This window comes from Apteryx rowi, unplaced genomic scaffold (assembly GCF_003343035.1).
Source record: "Apteryx rowi isolate R43461 unplaced genomic scaffold, aptRow1 scaffold_16, whole genome shotgun sequence".
In the NCBI taxonomy this organism is placed as follows: Eukaryota; Metazoa; Chordata; class Aves; order Apterygiformes; family Apterygidae; genus Apteryx; species Apteryx rowi.
The window spans coordinates 4690300-4713749 of NW_020447863.1; the positions used below are offsets into that span (position 1 = coordinate 4690300).

General features: G+C 46.6%; 1 protein-coding gene across 1 annotated transcript; it reads left to right on the forward strand.

Moving 5' to 3' along the window:
• Positions 1–2113: 2113 nt before the first annotated feature.
• Positions 2114–15835, forward strand: LOC112963076 (ectonucleoside triphosphate diphosphohydrolase 2-like). The gene is made up of 9 exons (XM_026059795.1): positions 2114–2286; positions 4487–4604; positions 6405–6555; positions 7331–7490; positions 8804–9031; positions 10382–10654; positions 11561–11656; positions 12609–12743; positions 13828–15835. Exons 1-9 carry the CDS (start codon positions 2173–2175, stop codon positions 14056–14058), a joined length of 1506 nt encoding a protein of 501 aa, XP_025915580.1. The 5' UTR covers positions 2114–2172; the 3' UTR covers positions 14059–15835.
• The last annotated feature ends 7615 nt before the right edge of the window (positions 15836–23450 follow it).

Here is a 23450-nt window from a genome sequence, read left to right on the forward strand (position 1 = left end):
TGCAGTGCTCCCGTCCTGGGTCCGCGACTCCAGCCGGCGGGCAGCGCTAGCCAGAGAGTATGACACGCAAACGTTAGTACTGCTGTTGCTGTATTAGCCCGGTGCTCAGGGTGGGCTGCCCTTGGCTGATCTCCGGCAGAAGCTGATGAGAACAGGAAATGCAAGCAAACCCTCAGAGAGGCGAAGCAGCCTCTCCTCTTCCATCGTTGGACCTTCACGAGCCCATACTTCAGGGTATTTGTTACAAAACGGATACGAAATTCCTGCTAGGCTACTTCAGCCTTCCTAAGATCTGCAGCCGTGCTCCAGACTTGGTCCTTCTCTTCCTCATCTGGCTGGAATCTCTGGCTAAATTCACTCCGAAATTTCAACTCATTTTTACACACTGTCCATTAGGCACAGAACCGGGCTGCAATACTTTCCCTCCTGACAGCATGGGAAAGTTTAAGTCTGGAATTTGGACTCTCTGCTCTGCACGTAGACAGTTCTCTAATGAGAGCTAAGCAGGACTGGCCTGACCACAGGASGATCTGGCAACGTCTTGCTACTGCTGGATTTTCGTAGGTCGATGATATAGCAAGATGCTGGTATWAACTACCACGACCAGCTCGTGGGCCTGAGCACGCAGCTCAACTACCCCTGGTGCAAGCAGCCATTCCGCAAATCCCATGTGCACGCGCAGCATTTCTTTGAGAGGGGAGGATGCCTGGGGCACCGCTTTTGTTCGCTACGCTGCAGCAAGCTGGACTGCTCTGTGAATCTTTCCCAGGGAGCTACGTGAAAGCGTGCTTGTCCGTCTGGGCAGCTGTGAGAGCAGGGAGGAAGGAGGATGGTCAGCACTCAGGCAATTTAATTGGTGTCCTCATTGCAAAGCGGAGCATTAACAGCCCAAATCTAAACAAACCCTAAGCTGCTGCCTTAGCTAGGGCAGGTGTAAACAGCACTGCATGTGCACATGAGCTATGGACCAGCAAAATCTGAACAGGAGTCTGACTGACTGCACTGCAGGAAGATGAAGGCGTCCCTGGCACTTTCCTTAAAAATACTCTAAGACTGAGAGATGCACATCTCTGCACCAAGAATGTGTCATCCTTTTGATTCTGTAGATGGAGGCCTGACTAGTGAAATCCTCTGCTGGCTATGGGGACGAGATGCCACCATCAGGCCTTCCCAATAGACGATCTAGATAGCAGAAATTAAAATGTTTCTTTACAGGAGTTGCACTTCTATTGCTAGACTCAGTCACTGGGAAACAGAGACAGCATGCAACAAATACCTCTCCTTCCTAGCAAATTTTTCTTCAGAAATTCTGGTTTGGGGRACTTTTGCTTTTGGCATGGGAAAGGAGCAAGTGGGTGCCTCTTTTGTAAAGTCTGGGGATTATCCTTCAGAAAGAGATTGACAGAGAAGAGGCATATAGGTACCTAGGCTGATATTGGTCATTCTGCAGCCGAAAACACCTGGGCAACCCCCGCTCTCTTCCAGGAAAAGCCCTGCTTCACTAACAGGACCCCACAGCAAGGACCAAGACAGCCAAGGTCTCCTGTGTGTGGAAACACAGAAATGCAGCTCTTTTCCTGTCCCAGTTGCCGCCTGAATGTAAATGAGACAGTAAGAGCAATTGGAAGGAAATCGGCAGAGTGACAACTCTCTCGCCCAGCCCAGAGGAATGTTTGCTTGCAGGGAAGTGCCCCAGGTCCACAATGGAGCTGAGCACAGCCCGCAGATGAAAAGTGAATTCAGCTAAATGAAGTTTCCCACTTCTAATTTTGGAATTCTTCCTAACTCTGCCAAGCTCAGAATACCAAACAGATGAGTTTGTCTGCTTTCTGCTTATTAAACAGATGAGTTAACCCCACATTTCTGTTTACCTCAACCCCATTGCCTGGAGCAGTTTCGAGGATCTACTGATGTCTTTGCAAAACTAGCCCTGGAATGAGCACCAAGCCTCAGTTTTATTTATTGTGTGGACAGCATAAGGGAGAAATGCCTGACACATCACAGATTGGCCCACGCGCTTTTTCATGGTCGTGTGGCTTGGGGCTGGGTTGGCGCCAGAGCCTGGCCCTGGCCCCGCCTTTCTCCTCCTTTTAAAGACTGTCGGCTGCAGACTTTGTGTTTGCTGCTCCACTGCTTCCTCTCTGACTTTTCAGAAAAGGGAGAAAGTGCTTCATGTCTTGGCGTGAACTCCTGCCCCCCTGGCTGGTGATCGTAGCAGGACTGACGGGCATTGTGCTACTTTGTGTTTCCACCAAAGATGTGCCCACCACCCCTCTCAGGACCAAGGTAAGGTCATCTGTCTCAGGCAGGGTCAACCCCAGCCAACCCTGGCATCAAGTGGGGCAATAGGCAGAGGGCATTATCCTCGTCTAATAAGGTTTCTTCTTAAGTAGAAGTTGCCTGTTTCCTTGAGCTTATCCCTGGTGCCTGAMATTTAAACAAAAAACTGTTGTGCTTTGTTGCTTTTTACGTTCATTGTACTACTGAGTGACTTACTAGCCCAAATCAACCAACCGAGAAGGGGACTAGCACAAGGCTGTGAGGATGGGTTAGTCTCCTTCAAAATGCTGTAGTTTTCCAAACTGACGACAAACCAGCCCATTCCATTTCAGGTGTCCAGCTGGCCAAGGAAAGCACAGGCTGAATATTGTCCACTGATGAGCAGAGACACTCGCTGCAGGCTGAGTAGAGCAGGTAGCCTGCTTCAGGAACTGCCCCAGAGCAGCAAGGGACCAGTGGTTCAAATGGCCCTGAACTGCTCCTGTCCTTAAAAAAATCTTTTTCGCTTACTCCTTTTCCGTGCCTTCCACTTTTGATTTTTATTGAAGAGCCAACCTGCCCTTCGCAGCAGGTTCAGATCTGCCCAGTGATCCACAGGTTAATCCCTATCTGCTTATGTCTCTTGATGCAAAGCTGCTGAGGTGAGGTCAGTTGTGGGCTGTGGTTTACCTGAAGAGAAGTAGGTTAACCTATGATTTTAGCAATACTCCCCACCCCCCACGCTCCACACAGAAACAGAACTGCATTAAAAAAATCCTTATTGTTCCATGCTCTGCCCACCCAAAATAACATCATGCTCTGTGTCCTTCCCTGATGCTGATTTGTGGCATAAATGTGGTCTTCTCCTTTTTGCTCCCAACAGCAGTCTCTTATTTTGTGAGGGAGAAAAAAATCTGAGTTTGTCTGCCAAGATCATTCATTTCTTCCTCTTCTGCAGCAGCTGACATGTCCCTGCGAGAAATACGAGCTGTCACTTGTGTGGGAGGATGCCAGCAGGCTCAGGCAGGAGCTCCGTCCTCCTTCCGCATTTCTGCTCAGGCTCCAGTCACACCAGCTCCTGGCCTGGGAGCTGGACTGCCTGTCTGGTGAAGCTGAGAGCACTTCCAGAATGGAAGGAGGAAGCCAGTTGCACTTGGAGGCTGCAGCCAGGCTCTCTAGTGCTAAACCCTTCTGACCATGTTAACACCAGCCTCCGAGGATGTTTCTCCTCCACTCAGTCACAGTTACAAATTTTGCTGTGCAAGATACAGCTTAGGTCATGCAGAACCACATACCTCCCAGATCTCCCAAGTTTTCTTTCTCTCTGTGTGGGAGATGTCCCAGTTTGGTGTCACGTAATGGGGGTAGAAAGGGGAAAAGGTTTCCTGAGAGGTGGGTCATTTTGAGAGTGGGGACATTCATAACAGCCACCAAGCTATGCTGCAGGGTACTCTTGCRGCCTCTCATTTCTGAATCCACGCACTGGGCTGCAAAAAGTGAGAAAGTCCTCAGCCTCAGCGCTAAGCACTAGGAAAGGGTTGCTCTCAACAGACAAGCTGTTGAGAAAGCTCATGCTGGCTCTTGCCAGTTTTGCTGAGACATTACCTTGGTCTCTGTTGGACAGCGTATATGCTGGTCGGCCTGAGCACACTGTGGCTCCAACAGGTCTGGCACGCATCAGGGCGAACCTAATCTGTGTCACACCATCTCTGCAGCGGGGCTTCAAACAGACATGCAAGTCTCGAGTTCCTCTGAAGCAAGAGCAAGCCGCAGCCCTCTGCTTTCTCCCCAAATGTCTTGTCTCTTTAGCAAACCAATCCAGCAGCAGCTTGAGTCCCAGAGTTAGCAGAGAGCCTGTATAGTGCTGTCTCACACTTCTTTAGGACCTGTTTCTCCTGCACTTCAGATTGCTCAGCTCTCAGTGCAAACCCTTTGCAGTTTCAGGAACTGCTACAGAGCATGTCCAGCAGCTGCCACTGAAGGGTGGCACTGAAGTGTTTCTCCACTCCTGCTGCTCCTCACATGTATTCAGCAATGCAGATGGTTTACTGCAAATTCACATTATCTTCTGGCTTCAGTTTTTCTTTGAATTTAAAAAGCTAACTCGAATACTGCAGTGTGGGCACATGGGTTACTCAGCGTACTTGTGTAATGCTGAGTAACCCTGCGATAACAAGGAAGTGTGCGTTCAGTGGTGTTTAGCTATAATGCTTTTGGGGTTTTCCAGTATGGCATTATTCTGGATGCTGGCCCATCCCACACCATCCTGTTCATCTATCAGTGGACTGCCAACAAAGCAAACAACACCGGGCTGATCAGGGAATGTAGCTCCTGTACTGTGCAAGGTAAGATGCCCAATTCATGTTTGGGAGGTCTATGGGATTGGCATGGGATGACTGGAAACCAAGAGAATTGCGTATACCCCATCTCTGCAGTTTTGGAGTCCTGTATCATCTAGCTACAGACTGAGATGGTGATGACAGTGAAGTGTAGGCTGCACATTTTCAGCATGGGCCTTCTGAACATGGGTAGCGCTAGCTATATACAGCTGGACGTCAGGGCATTCTGCAGTAGCAGATGAACAGTTTTACTAACCTGCTATGGGCAGGGAAGGACACAGAGGGGATGGGGCTGTGCTGATGTCCATGTAKACCAGTGGCAGAACCGAGGGAGGTGGTGAACAGCAACGGAGACAAGTCTGGCCACAGAGGGGGGACTCCTAGTAACCTTCTCCTCCTCCTGACTGTTATCTGGGCAGTAAGTGTTGTAGCTCCACAACAACAGAGACATGAAGCCTCCAATCCCCTATGTGAGGTTTGGCTTCACAGCTGTGAGTTCAGCTCGACATGCCACAGCTAGTCCCCACAGTACAGTGCCAGGCTGTGGTTTTAGGCATCAGGTTTTAAAGAGTCCTGGGGTCTTCCTCACCGGCTTGAGTCAGTTCAGTCCTGCCAGAGCCAGCTAAACAGGGTTCATGCATTAATGCTTGGGGTTTTTCTTCCCTATCTCACAATCTTGCTTTGATGTTGAAGCATGATTATAGCAAGATGCTGGGAAACCCTGAACTCTCAGTGTCAGTGTGCTGTGGGAGGGCAGCCACACAGCGAGCAGAGAAGAGGGCTTGTGCTCTCGCAGACTGTAAATACCAGCCATATACAGATGATGCAATAACAGTTCCCTGAAACCTTGTATGCATCCTTCAGCTGCTGCCATTTGGTATCTTCACTTGTCATGTTTGAATACTTACTTGAACCTGCAGCAGTGTCATCAGCAGCGACAAGACATCCAGGCAAGTCTCTTTCCCAGATGCAGAAGCAGTCCTCAGTCTGTGTGGCAATGTGGGCCAGCAGAGAACTGTGGTAACTAGAATGAAGCTGGAGGGGAAAGCATGGTCGGGCCTTAGAGAGCAGACAAGGACTTGGGAATGGTGATTCAAATTCCACTTTTGCTACTCTTTGAGTAGCCATAGGCAAGCTGCAGCTCAGCTCTATTCAGGGCCCGGGAGAGCAAGGTGTGTGGTGAGGTAGTCATGCAGCCAGAAAGATGAGTGGGCCAGAGGATGAGGAAGCAAGGCCCTATATGGGTAGTAGTTCAAAAAACACTTAAAATCCCATTGAATCTTGCTGGAAAAATGAGTCAGGGCTTGCACACAGCTCCTCTCCATGCAGCACCAGCTTCCTCCAGAGCAGAGGTGCCCTACTTGCAGGCATGGGGCTCAGAAACCACGTCCGCCAACACATGAGGAAGTGGCTGTAAGAGGCAGCTGACGCACAAGGACACACTGACACAGAGATGAGACTTTTGCTTATCTTTTATGGTGGTGAAAGCCACACTTCCATGGGTTGAGACAGCCTCAGCTGTAAGAGCTGTCACATGCTGATATGTGATCATCTATAGGATATCTTAGCAGCACAGCTAGAGTTCTCTTAGAGTGGGATTTAGGATTTACATATATTTGCTGTTTTGCTCCCAGTGCCGTGTTTTAGCAGAATGGCTACTAGTCCACTGAAATAACTCCTTTGTTCCGCCTGTGACAGGTCCTGTCTTTGCTGTCCTTCAGGGCATGCTTAATCTCTTCGGTAATCACTCTCACCTTTCTCCTGCATCTTCCCATAGGGTATTTCATTCTTTCCCCTGATTCTTAGGTCCTGGAGTCTCCAACTACTCAGATTCTCCTCAGAAAGTAGGGAAGAGTTTGGAGCCATGCTTGCACTGGGCCCAGAGTGAGATCCCGGCAGAGCAGCACAGCCAAACCCCCCTCTACTTGGGAGCAACTGCCAGCATGAGGCAGCTGAAGTGAGTGAATGTTGCAAACCCACACGCAGAGATCAGCACACGTCGTGTGGATCATTCTGTAAATGAATCTCACCCTGTCTGCTCTGCAGTGTGTTTCATCCCCAATCCACTGGTCAGGTAAACCTTTCTCAGCTCCCTGTGCGCTCAAGGGGAGTACAGCACAGCTGTGTGTCCGTACCGTCCCCCCAAACAGCCGCAAGGATGACAGGCTTGCTACTGCTACCAATCTGTGTAAAGCGTCCTTCACAACTAGGGCTTGAAACAACATCTGTCAGTTTGGAAGCTGAAGTGTTTTCAAGTTTATGTGACAACCTGCATGGGTTTGCAGTGGTGGTTCTTGTCAGCAGGCTGGGAGCTGTGGTGGGAAGCTCCACTTTATTGTACATACTTCTTTGGACCCTGTTCTCAGTTACCTCATTACTGGGACCTCTCCATCTCCTATTAGACACTGGGGAAAAATAAGGTCTGGAGGGGCCAGGCAGGGCCCCAGGATCCTGCAGTGGCAGAGGGATCTGAACTTAAGGCTCCCAAATTCCCAAATGGCAGCCCAGCTGCTCAATCACCCTTCTATATTTTTGCTGCCCAGGCTGTGCTTGCCCCCAGTGCTGTGTGAGGGGAGGGGGAAGAGGTAGGAGGAGCAGGATTTCCATTGCGTCTCACTGTATTCTTACCCAAAGTGGGGAACATAGCAGAAGTCCTGCTGCTGCACCCACTGCGGGCTACTCCTGGTAGGGCCCTGTAACAACAAATGTGCTTCTTTTCCTTTTCTGTCTAGCCTCACCCATCCCACCCTCTCTGACGCTCTCCTTGCGGCCCTGACTGTAGCCCTGAAGTCRTCCCCCTTTGACTTTCAGGGGGCGCAAATCCTGTCCAGCCTGGACGAGGAAGCATTCAATTGGGTTGCTGTTAATTACGTCCTGGAGAACATCATCAAGGTAAGGGGGGATCCCGCCCTGGGGAGTACAGAGCTGAGCTGAGCGACTCCCATTATCGAACAGCAGCAGCAACACGTGCAGGGATTGTTATAGCTCTGCACTTTGAACAATACTTAAGCAGAGCTTCCACTGACTTTCAAAGAAGGCAGGTTATATCAAACACCAGCTGGCTGGTGGACACGAGGCGACATGGTTAAAACCAGGTTGAAGTACCAAACCTCTAATATAGGATGTGCTCATGCTGTTGCTGTAACTGATCTGAGTTTTTCTGGACAACACATCTGGGACATTCAAACACAGATAACCTTACATAGCCTGGACCTGGTGCTTAAAACAAGAACACCACTGCCCCAAGCCCCTTCAGTTCTAGCTCAGAACCGCTGTGAAACAGGCATTGCTGCTGCGTCTGCAGGGATGCCGTGAGATTGTCACCCAAGTCCAGCTGTCCCAGGAGACGTCCTGTGAATGATGGACATGAGTCCTTTGCTGCCAAAGCAAAAGCCCTCAAACGTTCCTCTCATTGAGACAGTAATGAGACAGTGTCCCCAGCAGAGGGGGCCTGGTCTGTATTCAGAAAGAGCTCACTAAAGAAAAAGAATACATTTAATTTTCTTTGCTCCAGCTACAGTTTCTCAAGCCAAAAGGTCTCAGCAAGTCTCAAAGTGCCAGATAAAGGAGGGTTAGACAGCAGCAGCTGAGTTACTCCACAGCAGGGGATTAAAAGGCAGTTTTGATAACAAGCAGCAAGTGTGCATCGGTCAGGCAATTGCTAGCACCACTGGCAACAGCACAGTCCCCCCCAGTCCAGGGGCAGTCTTTACATCTGCAGTCAGATAAACTTTCCTGCCTCTACTGCTAACTTCAGCATTGCCAAAATCAGTTCTGCAAGACTGCGGGAGATGAAACCACAGGATTCTTCTGACAGGAGGATCACTTTGGCATTAAGGCAGCACTTGAAGCCCATATCTACCCACCTGGCAACCTCCCTCCACTCCCCCCATCCTCTCCTCTTTCCCCTGTTCCTACCTGCAGAGACCACTGCCTTGAACAGCCCACTGAGGTGGTGAACTCTGTACTTTGCTCTCACTGGCTGTGGGGAGCTCTCTGCGCAGATGGCAGTGCTTATACAGTGGCTGTCCTCTGCTCCCTTCAAAGCCACCAGTTCAGCATCCTTGTGCCCTGGGGGGAAATAAAAGCTGGGCTGTACTGCACTAGAAAGCTGCTCTTTCTCTCTGTGCCGTAATGCTTGTATCTGACCACGACTCAGATGTGAAAGTCTTAAGAACTGACCTCTCCATTTCTCTTTGGGTCAGTACGACTGGCGAGGACAGTTGGTCCCCTCCAGGAAGGGGATGGCAGGACTCCTGTCCTTGGGAGGAACCTCAGCACAGCTCACTTCCAAGATGGAAGAAAAGAACCAGGCACCAAAAGGAGGAGTGAGGCTGAAGCTGTAYGGGCAAACACACAAGGTGTACACTCACCAGTGCCCCTGCCATGGCACAGACCAGCTCCGCAGCAGGCTGCTCTCCATGCTCATACAAGTGAGTATCTGCTGCTGGCATTTGCAAGTGCCCTGGATATAACGTCTAACCCCTGCACCGAACRACAGTATCATATGGCAAGGGTTGGTGAAGCTGGTAATAGCTGAAACATCAGTGACCATCTTTAGTTGAGGGTGTTTTTATGCATCTAAAAGCCCAGTGCATCAGATGCTCTCCACGCCTGAATCGATGTCCTCTAGGTAGACACAAAGGCACCCATTCCAGTTTCTTCTTTGTAGGCTCTGTTTGGCTCACTGCTTAATGCACATGAGCACTAAATTGCTCTCCAGAGGTGCTAAGACCACCTTCCTAGTGGAGAGAGTCAAACACTTCCCTTGGCTCCTCTGAACTGCTCCTCCATTCTACATGGGGAGCCTAAACAGCGGCACCTGGGAACCAGCTGGGACCTTGTTTGGGGTATTTCTGTCCTTTGCCAACTTTAACTTTGAGACAGTCTTTAAAATAGCAATATTTAATTTTGAAAACATGCAGATGTTTCAATTCTTCCAACCTTTTCTTCTTTCATTTGGGGGGGTAATAGAGGGTTGGCTGGATCTGATGCAAAGTCATGAATCATTTTGGTCCCCACTAAAACTGAATTTTTCAAAGATGAACTCAAATGAATTCACCCCCCACTTTCTTCCCCATAAACCTGCTCCAACCACACCTTTCTCTAGGGAACAGCCCCTTATCTGAGACTCACATGGAGACCCACTTCACAATTCTGTTACAGGGAATCCCTAGGGATGAGAAATGCTAATTCTTGAGGGGTTCCCTCCAACCTGCATGGCTCTGTGGGCAAAGAGCTACTCAGGAAGAGGGGATTAAGAAGCTGTGTGCCACCTGGGTCACCATAGCTACCAGGGAGCATGAGGGCTGAAGCATCATAAAACACTGAATTCCCCAGAAATTCAGTGACCAGACTTGTGAATATAGACAAAACAAGAATTGAATGTCTTTCTGGAAGGCAGACCAGAACAGCCTCTACATGGAGATTGTATTTCTGGCCTGACAGGGATCAGACAGGGCCAGGACTCCCACAGGCTGCAACTCCTCAGCCTCTGACAGCAGGCCCAGTCCTTGCAGCCTATCCAGAACTCAGTGGGAGCTGGGACCATGCTGCCCCAGAGGTCTAGGCCTTGCAGTTGAATAGTTTAGGTAAGGTTTTTGCAAACCTTTTACAACCTGCCTGCTCAATTATGACATTGTCATGTCAGGAGAAAAAGCAAAAAAATAAACAAAACCTCTGTTTTTCATTGTGTTATATTTCATTTTCCTTTATAAAGCCTTGGGCAGATCTCTTGGGTCTCCTCTCTTGCTACCCGTCTCCATTTTATTCTGTCCCTCTAGGATCAGAGAAATGTGAAAACTATATCTAACCCCTGCTGGCCCCTCACCTACTTCCAGGAAGTGCAATGGCATTCGGTGCATGCTGGGCCCTGTGCTGTCAGCGATGACACATTGGGCATTCCCAGCCCTGAAGACATGTTCAATGTCACCGGCTCCAGCAATTCTACTGCCTGCAGGAGACTTGTGCAAAGTCTGCTCAACTCTTCTTCTTCCTGCAGCTTCTTCAAGCAGTCTCTCAGCAGTGTTTTCAAGCCCCCCTGGACCAGGTTTCTGGTGGGTTCTCATTTACACTGGGGTAAGCAATTGGCATGAAGAGCCCGTGAAATTGGACCAATTTGGTCATTCATAAATGTAGTGGGACCAGCCAAGCTGTACCTTGTGCTAGCCAGGAGTGCCAGTGCTCTGGCTAGTGTTGAATACACAGTGCTAATGCTGTAGACATGCAATCCTGCCCTYTCCCCCTCCTCAGCACACAACTGTTCAAATGGGCACCCCAGGCTTCCCACCAATAACTGTGGTAGGGCACTCTGATCCCATGTATCAGCCATATCTGTTTGTGAGATAAGGTTTGGGGAGCTCCATTATGGCTCTATGGCACATGTGAGCCAGCAGGGTCAGAGCAAGCAGGAGTCCTGCACTGAGCATCTCTTCCCATGCCAAGTCTGTGGTGAAGCTAAAGACCTTCTGCCCCTTTCTGAGCAAACATCTGAGGATGCTCTACCACAAGTGTCCTTGTATATGAAATGCTGGATCTAGTGTTCAAAGTCATTGGGATGTTAAGTCAGGACCAGCTCAAGATCCTAGGGCACACTGAGTGCATTTCCGAGAAAGGATGAGGAGGAAGGAATTACAGAAATCACCACAATTTCCTGTTGCCAAAAGCGTCCCATGGATATAGTGCCAAGGAGCATAAGGACTAGCCTACTTAACATTCAGACAGGGCCAGGAAGGCTGCTGTATTCAAGCTAGAAACAATCCGGTCTCCATCTTCAGACAGTAACTGATCCTGCTTGTTTTCCCAGTGCCTATCAGAGGCACTGTAACCACCAAACACAGACAGGTAGAAAGGACATTCTGGAAACATGCCCCATGGCTATTGCCACTTACATTTCTTTACACACTGTATGGAAGCATGCCAAGTGCAGTCCAACCTGATGATTATTTCTGCTGCTGTTATAGGTGATTTCTGAGGCCCTGGACTTCCTGAGAGAGACTGTATCCTCTCCTGACTTGAGTCAGGCAGTCGACAAGCTTTGTGGGATGTCTGTCAAAGAGGTAAATGTGGAATAACTTAGTGTGCAGGGATAGAGCAAAGCAAGAAACAATCTAGTTGTAAAAGCTCATGTGGCTCAGGCTGACAGAGCTGTAAGTTACTGACCCCTTCAGGGAAAAAACTTGGATTTGCCTTTTTTTTTTTTTTATACTTCGAGAAAACAGGCTGTACTTATTTCCCTTCCTCTCAAATCCCAGTTGTTGCTAACACCTGTACTCAATTAAATGAAAAGCCACAAGTACTTTTTTACTGCATATTAGGGATAGAGAGGCAGCCTGTCTAGTCTCGCTTATACATCACCTTGTTCTTCCTGTTATCCTTCTCTCTCCTTATGTGCAAGGAGTGCATCTACTCAGAGTCTAGGGATTTTCCCATTTCACCTGGGCCCAGGGAGACTGAACTATRGGGGAAATGGAAGTTCTTTTCCTAACTTGGCAACTTATGAAGTCACCCTCATTTGAGCTTACACTGACTGAGTATCCCTTCCACAGTAATATCCAAATTGGCCATTCCCTACAGGGTTTGATAATGGGGTAGCAAGGCCTAAAGCTTTCTTTTCTGGATAGAAGAGAAAGATCTTAGTGTTCCTGATGAGATAAAGGTTGCAGCATTAGCTCAACCTAATTAGAGAGCAGAGAATCATGCCAAGGAGTTCACCTGCAGGACAACTGTAGGAGAGTGGGTTGTCAGTTCTGCTGCTCTTGCAACTGCCTGAGCTTTTAATGAGATGGGAACAAAGACACTGAGAGGTGACGGGGACTCTCAGACAACAGCCCAGTGGGTGCAGGGAAGCATGGCCTCAGTCTGCACAGGACACACAAACGCTTCTCCTCCAGCCCTGCAGTCAGTCCCAGAGCAGGACATGATGGGTTTTAATCAGGCCTGAAATTCAGCTGCTGATTTTTTTTTTTTTTTTCTTCTTCCCCCTCCATCTTCTTTTGGAAATGACACCAGCTAGCCAAGGAATCCCAGACAAGCCTGGATACACTTGCTGATTACTGTGCTGTGTCCACCTTCATCTTTCATCTGAGTACAAAGGGATACACGTTTGATTTTCACAGCTCTGCTCGGACTGAGTTCCAGGAGAAGGTCGGTTACCTTCAGTGTGGTACTCCAACTGTGAGGGAGAGTGGTTTGAGTAAAGCCAGGCTGCCCCCACTCCCACAAGCCCTAACCAATTGGGTTTCTCCAGCAAGATATTTTCATAAAATAAATTCACAATTCTAATGATCAAGAAACAAATGTCAAAGAGGATGATTCCACTTGTCACCACTGAAAAAACAGACAGGTCAAAATCTCATTTGAAAGCAATATCATCTTTAAAAGTCTGTGACCAATAGCAGGGCAAAGAAGATAGCTTAGTTACTACTTAATGCTAAAGACAGAAGGATGATATTATTTCCTGAGCCAGGAGATCCTACCCTATCTCTTTGCAATCAACCTCATTCCAGTGAGAGTTTGTAACTGGTGGAGGCAGCATTAAAATTGCTTCGAGATCTGGAGCCCTTAAGGGAAGGGGGATTTGACGCAGGTCTTCTTAACTCTCTTCCTTCACAAAAAGGAAAGAAAGCCCATTCCCAAACTTCTTCTCAGCTCACTGACAAAGGCACAGTCCCATACTATCTGAAAATGGCCACACTGGTAATAGTGGTTCTATCAACTATCTGAAAAGCAAGGTAAGAGTGAGGTCCAGGGTCCACCCAAGCAGTCCAGTCAGGAACAGCCAGAGATAAACTACTTAAAACATCAGTCTGAGGTCCATCCAGGCGACAGGGACAGAGGCAAAGCTACCAACAACATATTCAAGAAAAACAGTAAGCTGCGACCCCAGGAGAAAGAACAGGACACAGGAGCATCTACAGCATAGCCCAGAGGAGATCTGAGTGCCCAGGCCTGAGCATAAATGGAGCTCCCTGGCCAAGGGGCAGAGGGTGGAAGGTGCATGGGTGGAAGCCCCAGGTGAAGCTAGTYGGGGCAATTAAGGCCTGTTAGTGCACTCAGGGCCCTGACAGTGGGAGAGCCTGCTCTCTTGAGATTTCAAGCCTAATCCTTGGATCAATCTCAAATAAAGTATGTTAGGCTTTAGGACTGTGCACAGAAACACAGCTGGGGTCCAGACTTAGGCTCCACTGTCTGCTGCTTTTCTGACCTCTCTTCCTTTTTATTTCAATAGATTGGTGACATATCATCTGGCTGGACTCTTGGGTACCTGCTGAATCTGACCAACACCATCCCCCAGGACAACCCAAGCTTCCTCAAGGGGATTGAACCAGGGGTCTGGTCTTTGCTCCTCATCCTCTTTGTTGTGTTGCTTACTGGCTCTTTCATGCGCATTTCGTACCGAGTGATGGTCAGGGAAAACAGCTTCAGTAACAGGAACAGCAGTGTTTTTGATGACAACTGACTGTTATTCCAGGACTGGATGCTCTTGTGAGAGGGCAGTTAACAAGGTACAAATAGAAAACACACAGGTATATCTCAGTGGAAGATGCAAGGGATTTTCCTGCAAGACTCCAGAGCCTCAGTGCCTTATTTCAACCTGCTAGCCCTTGCACTACTGTAAATAGAGACAACAGATCTTGCTCTGTAGAAAGCCTGAGATTCCCAGTGGATGGCAAGCTATATGTTCTCCAAACGATCAGCCTGCACAGATCTTGCTTGGGCTGCAACTAAGATTACTAGCGTTCACACGATGGAACCATACCCTTGAGCAGGCCATAAGCACTACTGTAAAGTTAATATTGAATAATCTTATCCAGTCAAGAGAGGTGGTTTCTGGAAAAGGTGCTCTGTCTGTTCTCTGACTACAAAAGAGAAGATTCCTGCAATGTCTCCAGTAATGAAGATGGAAACAGCCTTAAAATACAATCAGAATATAACAGCTAACTTGCTTCCCTGTTCTAGAGAAAAAAAGCAAATATTTTTTTCCTGCTACTGCTCATCTGTTTTTCCATCTTAGCGACACTATGCATGCCAGCCTCCCTTCCAGGAAATGCTCCTACATTCAAAAGCAAGGGTCCCTGTTTGGTGGTAATGGTACTGCTATCAGCGTTATCAATGTTACAGCAGCATGCAAAGGCCCTGGTGGAGATCAACACCTTCCTGTGGCAGCAGCTCTGAAAGTATTAAGAGAATCTCTGCTCCACAACGGCAGAAAATGTACAGAGCACTGAAGGAGAAGCAAAAGGCACAGATACACAGCTGAGTTCCTGTCTCTCAGCTAGGCCATGGTAACTCAGGATTACACTTGTCAACTTAAATTCTTTCATCGGGGGTTAAATCAACGCATTTTATCTCACATTTGCTAAATCTGGGGACATGCTTGGCTGAGGTTCACCAGTTCATTCAGTTGCACTAAACTGCCTGTCATGCTGACTGTGGAAGGTGAAGTATTTCATCTCATACTGCCCTTTAGAGAAGAGCAGACCCAAGAACAGAAGGTGAATTTCCCAGTTGTCAGTCCAATGACTTCTGTGTTAGACTGTGACCAAAGTTACCTTATAATCCAATACTCAGGATTCCTCTGGGACTTAGCAGTCATTCTAGCTCCTCTGGTCTGCTCTGCTCATCTAACACATGAGGTGCAGTACAAGTTCTCAGTGTTATTGTGAAGAAAAGGGACAGATTCAGACAAATACTGTTCTTTTACTAAAGCATTTCTCAGATAGTTTCAGTGACTTAAACACATAAGTTCTGTTAAAAGCCGAAGGGATGAGTGCCTCCAACTCATTTCAGACTACTTTAACCATGTTTAATTGCTTATAAATGCAGTGATGTGCCTTGTAGGATCTTTAAAGCTACCATGGTTCCCAAATCCATTCAAATCTGGTTATTAATCCYTTGTGCTCCTAACTCACATACAGGAGCTCCCACTTGTAATATTGGTGGGTGTACTCATAAATTTTCAAGCCAATTAATGAAGATTTGGAACCTGCCATTCAAGTTTGGAGGGGTGTRGAAGGAGATTTAAATAAGCTTCATATTAATTTCTTTGAGTTGCACATKAGATATTTTTAATTATATCATGTTATTAAAGATGTTTTAATAGCCTGTCTGTGTTATTCTTGGTGAGGGATCAAAGCRGGGGTTTTATTGTGAATACAAAGTGTTTCAGTGAGGAGGATGGGGGATGCTGATTTTGCCTCTGTTTACTCAAGAGCTGTTATGCTGTGTACTTTTGGGGTACACAGTGAGACTCCCTGAAGGCACTCTCTTCCCAGTGGCAGGCAGGCAGCAAATGACTTCAGATAACCTGGCTGTTGGTATCTAGTTAATGAGACATGTCAACATCTTTGATGTGTTCTTTGCTCAAACTGTCTGAAGAAGGCAGGAGGCATTCAGGCAGGCTTGCATAGAAAAAGCCTGAGGTTGTCAGGAAGCCAGTGGTATCCGGGAAATTCCTGAGACTTCATCCCTCCCACATCTGGAAATGCTATCATTAAACAGGGTGCTGGCTCTGGGACCTGTCAGCACACAGGAGACCTGTGGGATTCCACACTGAGAAGGATCCTGCCCGAGAAGGATCTTACCATTGTCAGAAGTGGAAATAAGCCAGTGGAGATGCCAGGAGCACCAGGACTCCAGGTGTTCTGTCTGGCTCAGTCATTGTGTCTCCTTGATTTTGGATACTAGATCCCAGGGTCCAAGAGAAGGGATGYTGAGTGCAGCTTCTCCAAACTTGTTCAGAAGTGCTGAGATTTGCTCAGGTAACAAATGARCAATGGGGCGAGAAGCTCAGCACATGTTCCTGACACTTCACTCTTGCCTCACACAGTGACAGCACACATGGATAGCCATAACTTGCCCCATTAAATCCATGACACTTGACAACCACCATTCCRTATCAGGCTGCTGCTCTGAGATGTGAACACAGCTCACATCTGCTTAGTTTAGAGCAGATCCTAAACTCTTGAGCTGAAAGACAGTCTGTTGCTCTTCTTAGCAAAGACACAGTGAGACATTTTGACAGCTAAAATTCCTTTCCCCCAGTGGTCCACTCATCACAGGCAGCAGCTCCTCTCCCTCCTTTCCCATCACTTTTCCAAATACTGCCACTGCTGCTTTCTGCTTAGTCTTCTGCTGCAGGCCTACTGCAGGCGTACAGGTGGTATCAGAAGGGGGTAGGCGTATTTGGTCTCATATAATGGCTGTGCTGCCCATCCCAAGCTGCAGTCCCCCAGGGGCCAGCATTCCCAGGTGGATGGGTCTTGTGCTATTCAGTATAGGGAATGGGTAGCATTGCAGATACACTTAATTCTCTTCCTATCTGACAGAAAAAAAAGCACTTACAGATATACTTGTTAAATGTTGAGCTGGGTTGTGTTCTAAAAGCCTTGAAGTATGTTTTTAGTCATTAAAAAGGTAAAAAAGTAACAAAATGGGGAACCTAGGAGGACACATTCCTTTCTCCCAGCTCTCTACAGAAGCAGCTCCTTCATGTCAGCACTGTACAAGTCTGCAGAACTAATCCCCAGATTACCTGTACAGCAGAAATCTACTTAAAGGAGATTTTTAGATCAGCTCATTTGCTTTGAAACAAAGATGTTTGAAACTCTTTGGTAACAACGCAGTATTTTATTGTGGAAATGATTAATAACGGGATTTTCTAACTGTTCACAAATCTAGTGTTTTTATGCATAGCTCCTTCCCTTCTCACTCTGGGGTAAACTATGAGGAAGATCTTCTAGCAGATAATGTCTGCTCACAGCAGTTCTGTTGCTGTCAGCAAGTATCAGTAAGAAAGAAAGCAAAAGTTTTTGATATAAAAATTGACATCAGAGAGAAGTTTATCTATTCTAGCTCCAGAAACACAATAGGTTAGCTGACCTGCTGCTGTCTAGACTGGCCTCATTTCTTATCAGCATGTTTCTAGGAGTATATTAATGCCTTGTCTTTCTTTCAGGTTATACCATTTCCAAAGTGTCATGGTTCCCAGTCAGTACATCCCATCCAGATTGCACCACCAGGCCATTTTTACAGATTTTGTGCATAATTTTTTGAGTTGTTCTTGGTCTTTGGTTGTGAGTGACCTACTCTTATGGACTCCTATGGGCAGCCAATGAATTTCCACACAAATGGAGAGAAATAATGGTATATTGCCTGCAGTGTAGTTCTGCAGTGCCAAAGCCACCACCACAGGAGCAGAGCTGTTTTCTTCTCCCTGTTCTGAGGCATCAAACTCCCTGGGGTCATAAGAGAGCATCCTAAGCCGTAACCTTCCTCTCAGTACTTGGCTGTAGATGATGTGCTACTTTTGAGATACAGGTATTTCACAGAACACTTACAAATGAATCACTGTACTGGGATTTCGAGCTGGACTCACTCCAAAGCACTGTCACGAACTTCCTAGGTGATCCTGGCAAGTCATGAGAAGGTCAAGGAGAACCGTGTGCCTCAAGAACTTTGCAAAACTTGCCATAATGGGTAAGCTTCAGCTTCTCACTGGTAATGCAATGACTGTGACTTTCTCTCTTCCGGATATTGTCCTGTCTATGAAGACTTCCAGTTCAGTGGTCAAGGGAAGGCCTCTGAAATACAAAGTGAAGAATCAATGTACAGCACCAAGTACTGCAGTACTTGAACTCATTTAAGCTGTTTGGTGCTGTTATTATAAATAATAGTGAAATCACTTGAAACGCACAACCACTGTTGGAGCAAATCCAGCAGGACATGAGAGGAATGCCTTTTAGGATGGCTGGATTTAGAGATCTTTCAGTATATTTTTATTTTGTTCTTATACCATGCCTATGGTCATGTATCTGAATATCTTCCAGAGAAATAGGAAGCCATATGATGTTTATATCCTACCTCGTGGACTATCACTCCTACTTCATGAGCTAATTCAGAACACACAGAAGTAGATGAAAATGCTATCAATAGAATGAACATGACCAAAAACTGGGATCAGTAAAACCCCAATTTTTGCCCCAGCTCTCTCTCTAAAAAGTCTTTTCATAATGCCATCAAATCCAGAAAAATCAGTGTTTTGGTATTTTGCAAGTGTAGCACACCCAATCTTTCCAATGAGCACTAGTACACAGTAGAGACTATGCGGGTTTGACCCGGTTTCCACTATGCCCTTCTACATCAGACATTCAGAGAGAGACTCCTCGCAGTAGAGTACTTTTAGGACCCCTGTTCAAGTCAGATAAACACTGAAAACAAGCTCCTGCTCCCCGGAGCGTGTAATGACAGGGTTTAGTCACAAGAGGGAGGCTCGCTGGACAGCACCTTAGCCTTAGGAAATCACTAATACCATTTTTACCCAACTAGTAGCTGGTCCCACTTGAGATCAAATATATTAGGATGTGGGCTTCTCTTGAAACTTGACAAGGAGACCTACGATGTGGACACAGATGAAAGACACTGCGATATGGAAGTTTTCTAAGTGTGAGATGTGAAAGCAGCTCTTAGCAGTAATTTAAGAAGCACTGGCATTACTGTAAGAACGCTTCTAAGCAGGTAGATGGGCAGCAGCATGTGCACAGGTGGCTTGGAAGAAGGCTCTTCTGGAAACCAGGGGGAGAATAATCCCCAAAAGGAAGAGGACTGCCCTGAGAAWGAAGTAGAGGAGGCTCTGAGAAAGACAGAGGAATGATAAAAATCAACTTTTGTGCAAAAAAAAGCTTATTTTTGTTCACAGCAGRGGGTGTCACCATATGTCCACCTCATGACTGAATTAGTCACCACTTCTCTGTGGAAATTGTCTCTGGCGAGTGGCTCTCCTGCATGAATGAAGGTGATGCCTGTAGTGGTTATCTCTGGACAATGTACAGCAGTGAAGCTGTAGAACTGGATGAGGGAATGTTATGGGAAAAGTGTTCAAAGTTCACTGGTTTCAAACATGAAGGAGATATAAATTGAATGATGCCAGTTAATGATGAACCTTCCGTCAAGGAAAAGCTGTTTTAGCATTATATTCTGTTTCACAGTAATCACTGACAATGTTTAAGCCTCTTTTGAGTGCAAGCTTTGAAGTAACAGGCCCACAGCCTCCTTTTGAACTGAGGGGCTCAGTGGAAATCATCAAACCAAATGGTAGGAGCTCTTTTTCCACATAGCTATGGTTAAACCATGGAGGTCATTATTACAGGAGATTGTTTATACCAAAAGCTTACATAGCTGCAAAGGGTGATTAGACAAATTCGTAAGAAAAAAATCCATGAAGGCTATTAAACAGAAGGATACTTGCATGTGGCTAAAGAATTTCCTGAACCACCCACCACATACATGTATGTTTGCCCTGTTCATCTTTGGCATCTGCTACTGGTCATTAGAGACAAGATGCTGGCCCAGACAGTCTTGTGGCATAATCCCATTCGGCTGTTCCTATTCCTTTCACCATGAATCCGACACTTGCACCTCTCACTCACCAGTCTGGGAACAACCCCTCATGTTCAGTAAGTGCTTCCTCAGCAKATCCATGAGAATCAGAATCTCTCGGAAGCAGTGCAGTAATTACTTGAAAACAAATATTGTTTATCCTTAGAAATAACAATCGGAGAGAAAGACTAGAATGACCAAAGGTCTGCACATACCTGTGTCCTACTTCAGTTTTACCATATATCTGGAGCAGTCCCAGCACTGAAAACTCTTCAGCTCTGGAAGCAGGCTTCCACCTGCATTGATTCTGCAATGTCCCTCTGTTGAACTCAGAGCTTCAGATTTTACCTAGATAAATGGAATTTGTTCTGTGATTTCTGCTTGGACTCCTGACAGTCCCAACACCATCCCAACCCCAAATACTAGGCTCAGTTTAAATAAGGACACTATGCCAAAGACACAGACTGCTGTCTTGCTGGTGATATATCAACACAAGAATTAAAGTCATTGTCTGCCTACATGCCAAGGGGAAGGATGATCTCTTTATACCCTATTGCACACAACGGAACAGTGATCCAGTGGAAGGGGAACAAATAATACTCATAAAGTTCAAGAAGGTATCTCCCTGCTGTGCTCAAATTGAGTGTATTCACAGCAAAATCTTTTTTCATCCCCTGCCAAAAGCTGCACAGAAAATTACAATAAAAAGTTAAAAAATAATTTGTAGTTCAAAAAATAGAAATTCAACTTCCAACCTTAGCTCTAACTTCGCTACCGTGACTTCCTCTGAATTATACCTTGGGACTTTGGCCTGGTAATAGCGACTCCTAATGTTTTCTAATATCCCTGTTACAGCCATTAATTCATAAAACAAACTTAAGGATGGAAAATCCAGAAGCAGCTAAATGAATGAGGTGCTGAAGTCTCCTTGCTTGTCACTTACAGCAAGGTTTGAGGAAAGAGCCTCTAAAAAAATCAAATACCAAATAAAACAGATGTCTTCAACAACAGACATAATGTGTGAGACGTTCCTCCCTAGTTTGGGCTAGCTGTTCCCCTCCTTGCTATCCTGTGTTCTTCCCAACTGCCCCCCCACTCTCCCGCCCAGGGAATCTGCAGGAACTCCTCTGTGCAGACTGCCCACGAAACCACCACCATTTAGAAATGCACTTAAGCATTTTGTTCCATCAGGGCCAAGAAATTTGAAAATATTTTTTCTTCTAGACTTTGCCCAATTGTCAGTGTTTTGTGCAGATGGTTTGCCTTTGAAGGAATGCTTCATGTGAGATGGGGTTCTGGCAGAAATCCGCCTTGTTACTTGCCAGCTCACCTTCTAGTACACACTAATTAGGTTGCTGGGATGCCACAGCATTAGGAGTCGCAGGGCTAAGATGGTCTGCAGCTCCAGCAGCTTCCCATAGAGACTCCTTGCAGCTTGGCTGTATTCCTCCTCACAGAGAGCTTAGAAATACCGGCGTTTTACTTTAATTTAAAAAATGCAAAAATATTTAAAATAGAATTCTCATTTGCTGTGGATCTGGATGTAGCTAGGGACAGAAGGGATAGCATTAGCAAAAATAAATTTCGGGTGAATATGAAATGTCTCCTAACCCACAGATTCTCCCAGTGAAACCTCTGGAGATTCAATCATAGAAGCTAAATTTCAGCCATCACACAGGGTATTAACACCTGCTCCACTGCATGTGATATTGCATAGCATTTTGGAGACAGATATCAGAAGTCCTAATTGAGCAGGACATTTCCACTTCTTTTTTGCTGCCACTAGGAACGCTGGGATGGCAACCATTTGTCACTCCGCACATTACAGAACAGCTTCCCAAACATTAAAGGCAGTGAGGGTTGAACCACAAGCACAAGCTGTCAGAGGCACAGGCTACAGAGGCTCATGATTTCTATTAAAGCGAGGAAACAGATCTTTGTCAGTGATGCGCAGTCCTTCCCAGGCTGGAAAAAAACACTGTATCTGCATGAAATACAGCAACACTTGAACGGGCAAATCTCCTACTCATCCTGCAATGGCTCCCCCTGCTCTTTTACAGGGAGTGCCGGCTAGGGCTTCAAGAGCGCAGAAGCTTACTAATGCCGTACTGAGTAGGCTTTTCTGAGAATTTATGCTGAATCTACTTTCCTAGATAGTAGAACATTGCAAGCAGCAAAACACAGGCAAGACTAAACTCCCTCCTATATTCTTAGTCAGAGAGAACATGGTATTCAAGCTTTACGTTACTCTGTTTGAAGATGAAAATATTGTATCACATCCTGGAGGAAAAGCCGTCTTTACTGATTGTTACACACTTGTATGAAATCTTGAGCAAGTCTGGTTCAGATTCACCCCAGCTACCTTTGATACTTGAATAAGACACTGGAGTTTTGGATCTGGTCACCTAACCCACCTTTACAGACACCACAGAGAGAAAGGTGTTGTCAGGGGGCAATTCAGAGCTGGAGTGGGCTGAATCAATGCTTTCCACCAAATCTGGTGTGCATGCAGCCCCGAGTTAGCTATTCAATTCAGTGTTTAAAATTAGGTGGGATAAATCTGGACCCAAACGTCTTTGCATGACTCAGCTCTCTCCGAGTAAATTGCATAAACCTCCTACATTCTGGCTTCTAATGTGGAGGACAAGCAATATGCCAGTGTGTCTTCCTAGGTCCTCAGGGACTGTCTGGGCACCTCTGAGACTGTTAAAGGGCTCTCCCAGGGCCTCTTCAGGCTGCCTGAGACTCCCGGGTTACTCCAGATGCTCTGGGGCTCTTCCTAGTGTCTCTGGGGGCTGTTCAGGTACCTCTGGGGCTCCTCTGGGTCCTGCTGGGCTCTTTCCAACATCCTTGGGAGCTACAATGTTTACATGCTAGAAATAGCAATCACCTACACCCTTGTATTAGGCCAATTACCAAAGGCTGTTCTGTCTCCCTCAAAAGTCTTCGTGATGTTATTCTTCCTCTGCTCACCTCCCCAGCTGACCCAGTCACAAAAATGGTTGGGTTGTTATCCAAGCACAGATCATTGTATGTATACAAGTCATAATGTAGCTCCGTCTTGTACAAAAGCCTGAATGCTATAGAGACCCAGCTCAATGCACTCCATGTGAAAAGAATCGAGGTCATCTGCTGCTTTTGCCTCAATCCACTTCCACATCAAGGCACCAGTTTGAGACGAGTCAGGTTTGGAGAACCCAATTAGGAGTCTCTTTCAAGTTGTAGCTACATTATGAAACAATAAGAGATGCTAGGACTTGTAGACCTTGCTGGCATCCTAATGAATATATATAATCATAAAGGCTCTGCTAAAATAACAATCATGGTGCATCCCCTAGAAGCTGTGACCAACAGATGAACTGTCTATGCAAGAACGCGCTAACAAAGTTGGATTGTAGATGAACAGTCCTGCAGAACAARAGACAGAGAAAAGCTAAGTAAAGGAGACATTTATTCAGCTTGGGATGCTCAACT